General features: G+C 48.6%; 1 protein-coding gene, 1 long non-coding RNA gene and 1 pseudogene across 2 annotated transcripts; 2 read left to right on the forward strand and 1 right to left on the reverse strand.

Annotated features, from left to right (window-relative positions):
* LOC136523394 (uncharacterized) lies at nt 1-366 on the forward strand. The gene has a single exon (XM_066517088.1). The coding sequence runs from the start codon at nt 1-3 to the stop codon at nt 364-366; it is 366 nt and encodes a 121-aa protein (XP_066373185.1).
* An 877-nt stretch (nt 367-1,243) lies between these two features.
* LOC136522905 (uncharacterized) lies at nt 1,244-11,569 on the forward strand. The gene is made up of 3 exons (XR_010776006.1): nt 1,244-1,639; nt 10,324-10,552; nt 11,048-11,569. It is a non-coding gene; the product is annotated as an uncharacterized lncRNA (long non-coding RNA).
* Nucleotides 11,570-11,743: 174 nt separating this feature from the next.
* LOC136523395 (protein DETOXIFICATION 35-like) lies at nt 11,744-12,620 on the reverse strand (annotated as a pseudogene).
* Between the last annotated feature and the right edge of the window lie 2,360 nt (nt 12,621-14,980).

The following is a 14,980-nucleotide window of genomic DNA, read 5'->3' on the forward strand; positions in this document are numbered from 1 at the left end:
ATGATGGACCGTGGCGATGGTCACATTTCTCTCCTCGCCAAGCTCGGCCTGGCCGTCCTGACGTGCAACTCCCTCGTGGCCGCCTACAGGTCGTGGGGCGACCCGGGCTCGCTCGCGTTCGTGGAGCTCGCCTACGCCGCGCTGCTGCTCCTCCTGCATTTCCTGCGCAGGTTCGAGCGCGCGGCGGCGGCGCCTGCGGACAGGGGGAGGGCGAAGGCGGCGGTCTGGGCGCTCTCCACTCTGCTCACCGCAATGTTCGCGGCGAGGGTGGCTCCGCTGATGCCGCTGCCGGTCGGCGTGGCGGTCTGGGCGGTGGCGGCCGTGACGGCCGGCGGTGGCTTCTGGGCGCTATTTATTAGTCACTGACGAGGCTAATTCAGAACGCATGCCCAGTGCCCATATCGAGCAAGAGTGAGGAGGGACTGCGTGCTCATGCTGAGCAGTGAAGCCAAGGCCCAGCGTCTCTGGGTGCTGGGTGGCCGTCGGGGTCGCGTCAGGTCGATACAATTGCCTTTTCGTCTTCGTGTGTTTAAAAAGAATCCCTAGCTTACTGCCTTACTCCATTGTGTATTGCCTTCGGTGTCACTGTGCCAGGCTGCGGGGTGCTGGACTGCTGGCTATATGCTTCTTGCTGCAGTCTGCCATTGTAAAAAAAAAAAGAGACATGAAAAGTAAAGAGAAGATGAGGAAGAAGATGCTGCGCAGCTGTTAACTGTACTGCGGTGGTGCAATTAAATGAAATTACTGACGTACTCATTACAAGTTACAACCTATATGTTTTTATTGTCACACTAGATTCATGCCCGTGCGTTGCACCGGGTGCACAAATTTTTGGCCGCATCTATGACGACGCATGTGAATTGCGGCTTATTACATGTACACATTATTTTGAGCAACAGGAATTATTCAAGAACTTTTACATGGAATACATATAAAAACAGTAAACATTAAACTCAGGAAATAAATAAACAAGCCCGTAACTAAAATTTGCCCCAAAACCATATTCAGCCCACTTAAAACGGCCCTTCAGTAGCTCCCCCGGGCCCCTTTATTCAGGCGCAAGAATTCGGCCTTCGGAACCTGGGCCCTTGTCTCGAGTTCGCGCTGCTCCGCAGGCCAACTTAGCCCTGAGCATCGTCGGCCATTAGATGCCATCGGATGGCTCACATTCTCTCCGCCCGGATCAAAACCGAGTTTGGCCGTCCGAAATCCCCATTTCCTTCTCCAGTCCTGCCCACGTTTTTTCTGTAGCGGACAACGGCGTAAGCAGCGGCGGCGGCGGCGAGCGCCGACCGCGCGGGGCGGAGGGAGGTGGCACTGCCGGCGGCCCTCTCGCCGAAGCGCGCGTGCGGCCTAGGCTGCACGCGGCTCCGTCGAGGGGATCCTCGGCGTTGCCCTGTTCGATGAAGGCGAGCGGCGCCCACGCAGGACTCCCACGGCGGCAGCTGCGCGCTCCCTCCCCAACTCTTCGCACGGCGACGGCGACCACCACGCCAACGGCGGTGCACGTGGAGCCGACGGCGAGTGCGCGACGCGGAGGGCGGCGGGTCCGCTCGAGGCAACCAGTGCCCCGCGCGTCCCTGCCGTTTCCTCAGGAGGCCGATGCGCCGCCGTCAACGACGACGCGCTCGTCTTTTAGGTAATCCCGCCGCCATGAATCATCAAAAGAGGTGCTAGGGTTTCTGAATGTTTGGGTAATTTCCTTGGCCGCGCCTGTAATCGTCTTCCCAGCAGCGACTCCTCCGCGCCCGCGTCTACCCGCAATCCCGGCAAACGCAGCGGAGGCGCAGCTCGGACTTAGCGGTTTCGTTGGGCCATCGTGCCGGCCCACCGCGCGGGGTGCGTGAGGTCGTGTTCAGCTGCAGCAACACGCATGGTGCGTTTGGGAGCGCTCCATGGAGCGGATTCTCGAAGAGAATCACTCCCCGGCTGTCAAACGATTTTTTAAGAGTGAGTGATTCTCTGCTCATTCTGTGAAGTGATTCTCTGAAATGAACTAAGAGGCTGAGAGCTGAAAAAATTAGTTTCTCCTGATTGTGAAGTGATTCTCCATAGTGATTTTAAGAGTTTATGCTAAAGAATCAAAGAGAATAATTTTCAGCGTCAGAATCACTTCACCAGAGAATCAGGATCACAGCTGGACACAGCTCCGCCAAACGGACCCGCAGTTCTTTGCCTCGTGTGGAGATCTCTCGTACTCGGCACCGCGAAGCACCGCCACCGATTGTATTTATTTTTCCTTTTTCCAATTCCGATCTGGAGGAGTTTGTTTCTGCCTGTAGGATTTTTGGTTCCCTTTTTCCGATTCCAGTTTTGGTTCTGCGGGTGGACGATTCCCTTAGAGGCTTATTAGGTTCCCTTTTCCCTAGGCCTGCCTAATGTTCGCTGCATGATCTGTGGTATTATATATGTGTCTTATTTTTCCTTTTTCCAATTCCGATCTGGAGGAGTTTGTTTCTGCCTGTAGGATTTTTGGTTCCCTTTTTCCGATTCCAGTTTTGGTTCTGCGGGTGGACGATTCCCTTAGAGGCTTATTAGGTTCCCTTTTCCCTAGGCCTGCCTAATGCTCGCTGCATGATCTGTGGTATTATATATGTCTCGAATATTATGTATGAGTTTGGTTAAAAAAAATTGCAATTCGTAAATTTGGTAAGAATCGATATACAAATGGATTTGGATTAGGATTCAACGTTTCCTTCTAGGATAGAATGTTTTATATTCCCTCCGTTCCTTAATATAAGCCATATAGTTTTTAGCACCAATATTAACGCACGGCTTCGGGAAGGATGTGAGACCGAGGAAAAAAAGGAAAATCAGGCCATCTTCTCTCTCACAATCAGATTGCTTCCTAAATCCAAAGGATTGGTTGGGGCATGTGCTATGTACGGTGGAAATGTTTCCAAACTAATCGGCGTGGGAGCTGATACGTACCTATATTTTGGAATTTTCTTTAGAAATCTATATGGCTTATATTAAGGAACGAAGGGAGTATAACAGTTTTGACCTGACCTCCACAAACAGCCTCCGTCGACCTCCAACCCTAGAGCTTCGCTACTTCGTCCTCGATGAGTCGCGGCAAGGATGTCTCTGTCCCTCCCCAGTCATCTAACCTTCCTTCCTCGATTTTCATCGACCACGATACCGATGTTCGTCCCTGGACGAGGGTGCTGACTCCCGACGATGACGTCCCACTCGATACAGATTCAGCGATGCCGGGCTCCTCAGTCACTCCCCGCCATCCCTTACCGGGGCCGAACTCCAGGTTCCCTCCCCGCCATCTCTTACCGGGCCCGGGGTCGAACAGGTTCCCTCCCGGTCATTTGATGAATCCCAATCCGGTAGAGTGGAACTCCTGCAACCCCTCTTCCCGAGCCTCAGGTTGTTTCTCCTTGATTAGCTCCTTGTCGTCCAAGCTCCACTTTGATCTACCTTCGAGTATCTGCAGCGGCGGCGTCCCCGTCTGCAGCCGCACCATATATGGGCCGAGAGAAGTTCGAGACAATTTCCACCGTAACCTAAAGGAAGATGAGTTTAAGCGAGTTCTTGCCAAGATCGAGATGATCTACCGCGAGGTGGAGCTTGACAGCGACGAACTGGAGAGCGGCTACTGCTGTTGCTTGGGCCTTCTGAATCCCAAAGCAAACATCCTCGTCAACGGCTCTATTTTCTGCAGCAATGCTTCGTTGTCGCTGGCCAGTAAGGGAGGAGACATGGCCCAAAGGTCGCTAGATGGCTTCATCACCTTCCTAACTTGCCTCTTCCCGTACCTCCCGGTCGCGGAGGCCCTGGCGTACCTTGACGCTGTCGACGCCGACCCCCTTGCCGTCGCCTCCCTCATCATCGCCAGACATGGACGGAACTACTGCTAGTGAAAGGATGGCCGAGTCTTTCACATTACCTGCATCAGATCGCCCGTCCTCTGTCAGTCCCCCGTCCTGACTTCATTACTGGGAGTTTCATACTCCGCAACCTTCAAAATGAATATTGCAATCTTGAGGTCCAAGCTATGTGGGAACTTGCAGATGACAGGCTTTGTGCAAAGCATAAGTTTTCTGGTGGTGGCTTACGCTTACCCACAGGGCTTCCTCCTGTCCGCGCAGCCATGAAGCTCATCCTCCTTGCAAAAATCCATGGATTCTACCTGAAAGCACTGTGCAGTCTCCCCAAGGATGAGTTGACCGGGATGTATCACCGTGCCTTGGTCATGGGTGGCTACTGCTATGGTCCGCTGCAGCCTGCTGCCAACATCATCGTCAACATGATATGGTATGAGCAAACCTTCCCAACAACAACCAAAGGATTGAAGACGATAACCATGATCAGCACCGGATTCCTGTGGCAAGTTGCAGCTCGGTCACTCTATGGCCTCGTATCCTTCTTGTGCACCCGCTACCCGAGCCTCACACCTGACCATGCCATGCAATGCCTGCTGGTGGTAGAGGCCAGCTTGCAAGTTGCTGATCCCAACCTTTTTGATACGCCTAGCAACCTGAAGATGGACTAGTCTTCGTGTCCACAAATTGGACCAGGCAAAGACACTGATGTTCCCATACAGATGGAAGCAGTTAGGAAGGCCTTTGCTAGTGTCAAAGAAGCATATACTGCTGCAGCCACTGCAGCTTACTGTAGGATCTAGGACCTCAATCACACAGTGGATTAGTGGCTAACACAAGAAAACGCGAGATCAAACTATGAGCACACTCAAGAACATAGGAAATTCCCGAACTGGCAGCTGTCAACAGGGAGCGACAGTGCCCCTTTTCACTAACTGTAGTTTTAAGTTCAGTTCACAATACAAGATAACGAAGCAACCGTTTAGTAGTGCTATACTACGGCTTTATATCCCAGTCGGTACAAGACACATACATAGTAATGAAAAACTGCTAAAACATGGATACAAGACGAGCACTTCGCAACTGCTGTTGGCCTGTGTCGTCGTGGACGTGCTCACCGCGCACCAACTGGTCCTCCATTCAAACTGATGTTTCCCGCCCACTGTTGCTGACTTGGCTTCACCTGCTGTGTCATTGTACACGTGCACACGCTGGTTTAGCCCAACATACTCCCCCCTAAGCCAGCTGTGCATTCACATCTCGAACACCGATCAGGTGTTTCATCACCTCAAGTTTCCCAGCTGCTAGAGGCTTCGTCAGCAAATCAGCCTTTTGTTCATCTATGCTCACTCTTTTCACCAGTATCTGTCCTCTTTCTATGCACTCTCTGATGAAATGATACCTGGTATCAATATGCTTGCTGCGTCCATGAAACACCGGGGTTTTCATCAGGGCAATAGCAGAGTTATTGTCAACAAACATTGTGACTGCTCTGCGTGGTGTTGAAGTTAATTCTGACAGCAAACTCCTAAGCCAGAGTGCTTGCATTGTTGCCACAGTAGCTGCCATAAACTCTGCTTCACATGAAGATAAAGCTATTGTCTTTTGCTTTTGTGAGCTCCAAGTTATCAAACAACCATTGAGATAGAAAGCCATTCCTGCAGTACTTCTCCTTCCCACAGTATCTGCAGCATGGTCACTGTCTGAGTAGGCAACCAACACCTCTGGATCCCCTCCTTTGGTGTACACCAGCCCATGATCAGCACTACCCTGCACATATCTCAGAATCTGTTTGACTGCATTCTGATGCATCACAGTTGGTTTTTCCATGTGTCTACTGACAATGCCAACTGAAAAAGCCAAATCAGGTCTTGTGTGCAGTAAGTATCTCAGACAGCCTATGACACTCCTGTATTCAGTAGTGTCCACCCTTTTCCCCTTTTTGTCTTCATCTAATTTAGTTCCAGGATTCATGGGAACCTTAGTGGTATTGCAACCTTCCATCCCAAACCTAGCTAGAATTTTCTTGGCATACCCTGCCTGCTTCAGAGTGATAAAGTCATCATGCTGTTCCACTTCTATTCCTAGATAGTAGGAAAGCAATCCCAAATCACTCATTTCAAATTCTGCTGACATTTGTTGTTTGAACTTATCAATTTCACTTAGAACATTACCAGTAATCAACAGATCATCTACATAGACACCCAAGATAATGGCAGCTTCTCTCTTGTACACTGCTGATTCACTAGAACATTTTGCAAAACCTAGCTTCTTCAAGCTTTTATCTAGCTTGATGTTCCAGGCCCTTAGAGCCTGTTTGAGCCCATACAGTGACTTGCTCAACTTCAAGACACATTGTTCCTTTCCCTTAACTGCATATCCTTCTGGCTATACAACATAAACTTCCTCTTCCAAATCACCATTCAGAAAAGTTGTTTTGACATCAAGATGGTGTACCTTCCACCCTCTGTTTACAGCTAAGGCCAGAATTAGTTTCACTGTATCAATCCTGGCTACAGGAGCAAAAACTTCATCATAGTCAACTCCATCTTCTGCACATAGCCTTTTGCAATCAGCCTGGCTTTGTGCTTGACTATTTCCCCATCTGCATTTCTCTTCAACTTGAAAACCCATTTCAAACCAATGACTTTATGACCAGTAGGTAGCTTTGACAGTTTCCAAGTTCCATTCTTCTCAATGGATCTAATCTCATTGTTCATTGCCTCCACCCATTCTGGGTTCCCTACTGCTTCACAAAAATTCTCAGGTTCATCAGATTCAGTAAGTAGTGCTTCTACTTCATCTGAGTCTGCCAACTCTACTTCTTCAGTGTTATCATAAACATCATTCAAGTTTCTGAAATGTTGTGGTTCTTCATCTGATAGATCATCAAAGATCATCTCTGGATTTGATTGCTCCCCCACACTATGTGTGTTCTCAGTTTCCTGCAGTGAATTATCAGTATTGACACCAGCATTTGACTGTGCTCCAGGTGACTGTAGCTCATCTGGCACACTGCCTGAACTACCTGCTGATAAAGTTTCATTAGTCCCTGGTTGAGGCATCTCTACATTGTCATCAACATTCACTGTCTCCCATTCAGTGTTGTTAACAAACATCTCACCTCCAACCTGATCTTCTTCCATTTCATTTGTTGAGGATTCATTCCACCCCCAACTCACTGCTTCTTCGAAGATTGTATCTCTGCTGATTACAATCCTTTTCTGCACAGGATCATATAACCTATGAGCCTTGCTTCCTTCTTCCACACCAAAATATACTAGTCTTTGACTCCTGTCATCTAGTTTCTTCAGGTGTGGTGTTGTTTGTTTTGCATGTGCCAGACATCCAAACACTTTTACATGAGGTTTTCTGCCATTCATTGCTTCAAATGGTGTTTGCTCCCCCATAGGCCTAGTAGGCAGTCTGTTGAGTAAATAGACAGCATGCCTAACAGCTTCTCCCCAAAACTTTCCTGGAATCTTCATACTTTTTAGCATGGATCTTGCCATCTCCATAACTGATCTATTCCTTCTCTCAACCACACCATTCTGTTGTGGTGAGTAGGGAGCTGTCATTTGTCTCTTTATCCCAGCTTCTTCACATATACCTGCAAATAGCTTGGACAAAAATTCACCCCCTCTGTCAGATCTCAACACCTTGATCTTCTCCCCAGTTTGGTTCTGCACTTCTGCCTTGTACTTCACAAACACATCCACTGCTTGATCCTTACTCTTGAGCATAGAAATATTCATCCATCTACTATGATCATCAACTAGAAGCATAAAGTATTTGTTCCCAGCTGGTGTAGGAGGGGTGATGGGACCACATAGGTCAACACACACAAGTTGAAGTGGCTTTTCAGCTCTGAAACTTGTAGCTTTTGGAAAAAACTTCCTAGCTTGCTTCCCAGCCAGACATCCATGACATACCTGTTCAGGATGTTCTATCATTGGCACACCTGCAGCCATCTTCTTCTCCACTAGCAATCTCAGAGACTTGAAATTCACATGACCCAACCTAGCATGCCACAGCCATGCTGGCTCCTCTATTCTTCCCATTAAACACACTGGATCAGCTAACTTGAGTTCAATTTTATAAAGTCTGTTAACTGATCTGTCAATTCTCATCACCAGCTTCCCTGATACTTTATCAACTACTTCTAGAAAATCATCATCAAGTAGAATTATATGCCCCACTTCTGTAAGCTGGCCTAAACTCACCAGATTACTTTTTAGCTTAGGAATGTAATACACCTCATGCAGTAACCACTGACCCTTATCTTTGCATTGAAACAAAACAGAGCCCTTTCCCATGATTTCTACTGCAGAGCCATCCCCAAATCTAACTTTGCCAGTTATATTTCTATTCAATTCCTTGAACTTAGCAGGATCACCAGTCATATGGTTTGATGCACCATTATCTAAGTACCAGACATTACCAGTGTTAAAGCCACCACCAGTAAGATGCAGTTCTAGAATCACCTTCTCTTCCTTCAGAATCACTGTTTGTCGCCCTCCTGAAGCTTGCAATGGGCCTGGCATTTTCTCGAACAGCTGCGGCTCCTCCGCAACTGTGAGCATCAATGCCGGCTCGATGTTCTCCTCCCGGGCATGATGAGCCTCCTCGCCGCCGCCCTTCTTCTCCTTTGGACAGCGGTTGGCGTAGTGCCCATAGTCCTTGCAGTTGAAGCACTGGATGTGCTCCTTGTTCTTCTTGGCGGCGCCGTCGCGTCCTGGCGCATCCCCGTGCCCACCACGGCCACGACCTCTCCCTCGGCCCCGACCACCATGCCCGCGCCCGCCACCATCAGGCGACCTGCCTCTCCTCGAAGCCTCTCCGCCTGCCTTGCTCTGCCTTAGCTTCCCACTCGGCATGTGTGAGCAATAACTGCCCTTTGCTGTCTGTCTTGGCACCTGATCCCCTAGCTCCCCGCTGGACTCTTTCCTCGAATGCCTTAAGTCTCCCAACTGCTTCTTCAAACAGCAACTCCTTCAAATCGTAAAACTGCTCAATTCCTGCCACCACGCTGAGGAAGCGCTCCGGTACAGTGTCGAACAACTTCTTGACCATGGCTGCGTCATCTAGCGTGCCTCCTAGGTTGCTGTATCTCACCGACATGGCGTTCAGCTTCCCGGCGTACTCATCAATAGGCTCTTCCTCCTTCATCTTCAGTGCATCAAATTCTGCCTTAAGCGTCTGCAGGCGCGCATCACGAACACGATCCGCGCCCACGAACCTCGCCTTCAGGCAGTTCCAGATCTCCTTTCCAGTCTTCTTCTTTGCCACTTGCATGAGTAGATCATCGGGCAGACACTGCAGGAGATGCGCCTTCGCCTTCTTGTCCTTGGCGGTTGCTTTCTCCTTCTCTGCCGCTGTCCGTGCCGTTGATGACTCCGCCTCCTCCGGCTCAACAACCTCCCATACTCCTTGATCTTCCATGATGGCCTGCACCCGGATGCTCCAACTCACATAGTTGGTCGCCGTGAGAAGCGGGTACACCACCCTCCCACCATCTCCTGCGCCGCCGGTTCCCCCGCCGCCGCTCCGAGAGCTCTCGTTCATCTTGAATCAAACTGAATATATGGAACTGTGTGATCGTCGGCTTTGATACCAGAATGTAGGATTTAGGACCTCAATCACACAGTGGATTAGTGGCTAACACAAGAAAACGCGAGATCAAACTATGAGCACACTCAAGAACACAGGAAATTCCCGAACTGGCAGCTGTCTACAGGGAGAGACAGTGCCCCTTTTCACTGACTGTAGTTTTAAGTACAGTTCACAATACAAGATAACGAAGCAACCGTTTAGTAGTGCTATACTATGGCTTTATATCCCAGCTGATACAAGACACATACACAGTAATGAAAAACTGCTAAAACAAGGATACAAGACGAGCACTTCGCAACTGCTGTTGGCCTGTGTCGTCGTGGACGTGCTCACCGCGCACCAACTGGTCCTCCATTCAAACTGATGTTTCCCGCCCACTGTTGTTGACTTGGCTTCACCTGCTGTGTCATTGTACACGTGCACACGCTGGTTTAGCCCAACACTTACCACCCCAGTCCACCTGCGCAGAAAGAGTTTCTTGGATCACCGGATTCTGTGGAAAAACTCAAGCATGCCTCAGATAAGTTTCGTCTGGATGATGGTCACCAACTCTCGAATGAAGAATTTGGTTTGCTCTTCATGTCCTTACAAAGGTGCCTATCCTCTGTTGGCACGTTGGACCATCAACAGGAACCTGAACCTACAGTGGTAGGCAAGTCGGAATACGCCGAAATATCTCGACGCGTGCACAGGTTCTGGGGCCTGCATGACCGAGTCAGTAGCATGGTGTTAGCTGCACTGGAGAAATTCAACAGAACTAATGTTGGTTTCTTCTATTACACACTCTTAAGTACTTGCCTCAGTTATATTAGTCTCTTTTTCAGCTATGCCTGGTTTCCATTTTAACCCTCTTCTTCATGGTTGAAATTGATTGCAGGAATCCCAGTATAGCCTTCATGTTATCTGTGGTGTTAATGAGCTTGTATCTGGGCCAAAGTTTTGCAGCCACTTTCTGGCGCATCTTCCTCTCAAATATCAGTATTCCCATATCAACTTTGTGGCGACTCTGGATGCTCAACCTCCAAAGCTCTTCTTTGCTGAATGTAACCTTGATGATCATAATGATACTTGGTGTGTCCCTATGGATTGGTCACGCCCAGTTGGTGGTATGCTCTAGTCTCTTATCTCATGGGTCATGGTTTCTTATTATCAAGTCTGGTCAATTAGATTGACCTCTAACATTCTTACTATTATTGATGCGTATTATATTGTCTATTGGTTACAATTAGGTAGACACACATCACGCAAGTTATGTGTGCCTACTGATCTGCCATGATTTATTGGTCACATCCTGACAGATTTTCTTATAAAATCTTGCGAAACATATGTAGATATCCCCAATTCAAAATATAGGGCGTATAATTAAGTCAAACTTTAGAAAAGTTGGCAAACAATTTTTTTTTTCAGATTTATGCTTGGCTGATAAAGTTACATCAGTGGATTCTCATTCCACATATCTTCTAGTATGATTTATTTGAATTGATCCATGATATATTGCAAGAGTAATCGGTGGTCAAAGGACGCATTCCAAATTAAATACTAATGCATCTATAGTCTATAGTCTATACACATTACTAATTTATATTGTGTTGCATCTGCAGGACAAGCTCGGTGCTTTTATTGTGAGAGTCATGGGAATAGGATCATCCATCCAGCCTTGTTCGTTTTCCATGGGTTTGACTTTGAGGAGGCCTTCTTTGGGCCAGATACTAAAAGTTTTTATGACAACGACCAGATCATCTTCTTCAAATCTGTATTTTTGGACTGGGTGAATGGTGTGGAAGAAGTTATCTACAACAATTACCGACTTCGTGATGACAATGGTAATGGGGACTCCAACAAGCGTTTACGACTTTGATTGAGTATATGCTTTTGCGTGATGTAATGTATTATTGTCAATGTGCGGCAAGAAGCTCACACGGCGCAACAGGAGACGTCACCCAGAGCCTGAAGACCCGACGCGCATGGAGAGTGGCTGACCAGCACCAGCGTGCACGTCGAGATTGTGCACGTAGTTGTATCAATTTGTTTAGCTCAGGATTAGCCAGTTTCCTTGTTTCGGTTGGACTCTTATAGAGAGTTAGATATGGGAATTGTAACAGACTGGATTTTAATTAAAAGGATTAAGTCCACTTTTAGTCCCTCAACTATCATGTTTGTCTAATTTTGAACCCTAACTATAAAACCGTCTAATGCTAGTATCTCAACTGTCAAAACCATTCACTTTTAGCACCTGGCTGCGGGTGAGGCTGTTTTGTCCAACGTGGAGCGGTTTTGTCCAATGTGAGGTCCACGCGTCATCGACTCAACCGAACTGCATCGACATAGTAGCAGCCGAGGTTGATGTAGGCGACCAGCGCCTGCCAGCTGCCGCCGATGGCCACCCCGAAGATCACCGGCTGCATGCTGTTGAGCACCATGGTCGCCGCTAGCAGGTGCGCCACCTTCCCCACGGCCGCCTGCATGTCCCTGTCGCTCGTGAAGAGCACCATGAAGCTGTTGCGGTACGCCAGCACCAGGGCCATGGCCACCAGCCCCATGGCCAGCGACCGCGCCACCACCGCCGCCGCCGCGTGCTTGGTGGCGCACGGCTGGCCGGATCCGACTCGTCGAGGCGTCCGGTGAGGACGACGAGCACCGTCATGTACCAGATCTCGAGGCAGAGCATGACGGCGGAGGCGAGGGAGAGCCTAGCGAAAGGCCAGAGCCCCTCGGAGCGCGTCCCACGACGGACCGTTGCGCGTAGACGCCCAGCAGGTCCAGCTGCCCCGTGCCGTACGCCTGTCCGCACAGCGTCTCCAGCGCGCTGCCCATCCCGAGGAGGAAGCCGAAGGAGAAGGTGGAGACGACGGAGACGACCAATCTCGCCGTCGCCTTCAGAGTAACATTCAGGAGGTAGTGAGCATTCAGGCAGCTAACATTCAGAGTAACATCTAACAGGTTTTAGAGTTTTCAGTTAACATTTAGGCATTCAGATCAAGCATACATTCAGAGTAGACAGGAGGCAATTGAGTATTCAGAACAGAGAGACATTCAGAGCAACTCACCGCAGCTCGCTGAGAAGAGGACGCGATGACTGTAGGTGTTCTCGTCGGTGTGCAGCAGAGCTTCAAGCTGAGGGCAACTTGGAGACACTCCGTCTAGAGCTGTGCGAGCGAGATTCAGTGGAGCCATGGGCAAGGGCGGGGATGGCCGGCAACCATGGGCGAGGTCGTTGCCGTGGGGTGGTCCAGAGGAGCTCGCCGGCGCATCCAAGCCACGATGCGGTGGCCGAGCGGCGCGGCCGAGCACCATCCGCGGTCGTCGTGACGCACTGCCTAGGTGTCTCCGGGTGCTCGTGCTCGCCTGCCTCGGCGCTGTGACGGACCAGAGCGAGGGGAGGAGCACCAGGAGATCTCCGGCGGGCGGCGGCGATTGGAGCGTTGGGTGCAGGGGATCTACATCGGGGAGGAGCACCAAGAGATCTCTGACGAGGAGGAGCAGCGGATCTCGTGCAGCAACAGACGCCGGAGACGGCGGTGTGGGCGGTACTCGCGCCTTGTCGCTAGCCGGTGGAACGCGCCGTCCTCGCTCTGGTGCGCGAGATCTCCTTGAGGTCCGCGTCCACGTCCGCGCTGGGCCCGCGTACCTGGGCGAGTGCGGCGCGGGCGCGCACAACGAGGCTGCTGGGCGTGTCGGTGAGTAAGAGCGCGCGCCCACGAAGATGACGAAGGCCGGTGCACCGATGGAGAGCCTGCGCACTAAGAATCCGGCGGAGGCGGCGCTCTGCGGCGTTAATCGGCTGCGAGCGCGGCTATCCCTCCGTGCGTGCGTCAAATGTGGCGGTCAAAACCAGCGGGTCAAAACCAGGTACACATGGGAATGAAACAGCCACAATCGTTGTCTAGATGTCAAGAGTGAATTGTTTTCAAATTTGAGGTTCCTGAACCAGGCGGTTTTGTAGTTGAGGGTCAAAATTAGACCAACATAATAGTTGAGAGGCCAAAAGTGGACTTAATCCTAATTAAAATAATTGTGTTTTTTTTGTTGAGTATGCTGTTATATGAAGTACTATATTATCTCTACCTTGGATGATCGATCGTCGAGAGAACTTGGTGTATTGTAATTGTGTTTACTTTGTGGAGTATATCAGCATATGCTGGTGTGAAGTACTATATCATGCTAAATTGTTGGCCAGGATGAGATTATTGAACCTTGAGATCTTAACTAACGCTTGTGCCTAACAAAACTTTTGACTTGATAAGAGCACTGATTGGGTAGGTAGAACAACGGTTCAGAGGATGGATAAAATTCGTCCTAAATTTTCCGTTCGTATAAGAAAATTTCACTCGCAATTCCCACAGCAACACGCGGGGCATTCTTCTAATATCTAAGGCACATCACAACAAAACGTTTTAAAATAAATACTAGTGTTTCAAAGACAAACTTAAATCATATATTTTAGTGTTAGTTCTTCGGTGCTGTTTGATACTCATGGTAAAGTAATGCTTAGCTAAAAACAACATATCGATAAGATCCGAACTCAAAGCATTATGTTTCTATGCTCATCTTATTATCTTAGATTTAGGCCCCGTTTGGCAGGGCTTCTCCATCGACTTCAGGAGTCGTTTGGAGCCGTTTTCTACCAAACGGGGTAAAGTAAAATAGCTTCACTTGTGAAGCCTCTAAAAACATGCTCTCACGGTGATTTGGGGTGGGATGAAGCCAAAAAAAAGTGGCTTCTCCCGGCTCCTCCTCCAGGCCCCTAAAAACATGCTCTCACAGGAAAGCCATTTTGTCAAACGGTTTACCAAAACTGCTTCAGCTCCACCGGTGGAACTGTTCGTGGAGCTGAAGCAAAAAAAAATAGCTTCACTAGTGAAGTGAAGCCCTGTCAAACGGGGCCTTATTTGTTGCAACGCACTAGCATGGAACAATAATAATATATACCTAATAATAATAAAGAGTAAAATTTCTCTCCACTTTTTTTTTGTCCGACCATCCCTTAACTAACTTTATGAACGTGAAAAACCGGCTATAGCCCTTCTCTTTATATAACTAGGAATCCTAATCCAATTAGATCCCTCCGATTTTGGGTGAATAGGACTATTAATCCAGATAGAAAAAAATATAATAATATGGACAATTAGAAATCTTAATCCAATTAGATCTCTCCAACTCCGAGTAACCGGAATATGAATCTTGATCAAATGCAAAAATATAAGAATAGAAATCTAATAAAGAGGAAAGAAGGGTAGAATTTCTTTGTTTCTTTTCTTTTCTTTTCTTTTTTCAAATTTTTCTTCTGATTTGACCGTTTTTACTTGCTCCAAGTACGTATTGCTTTACGTTCATTTGGATGCTTTTCATTTGACTCCGAATATGTTTTGATTTTTTTCGTGGCTATTTTCTAGAGTACATTTCAATTTTATCATGACTGTTTTCTACTTGGTTTCGAGTATGCGCAGTTTTTTTCTTGTGGATGTTTTTGACACTAGCTCGACTTTTCTAATTTTGTTTTCATTGTTTTCTCCACCTAATTTTTCGTGTTCTAA

This window comes from Miscanthus floridulus, chromosome 18 (genome assembly GCF_019320115.1).
Source record: "Miscanthus floridulus cultivar M001 chromosome 18, ASM1932011v1, whole genome shotgun sequence".
NCBI lineage: Eukaryota > Viridiplantae > Streptophyta > Magnoliopsida > Poales > Poaceae > Miscanthus > Miscanthus floridulus.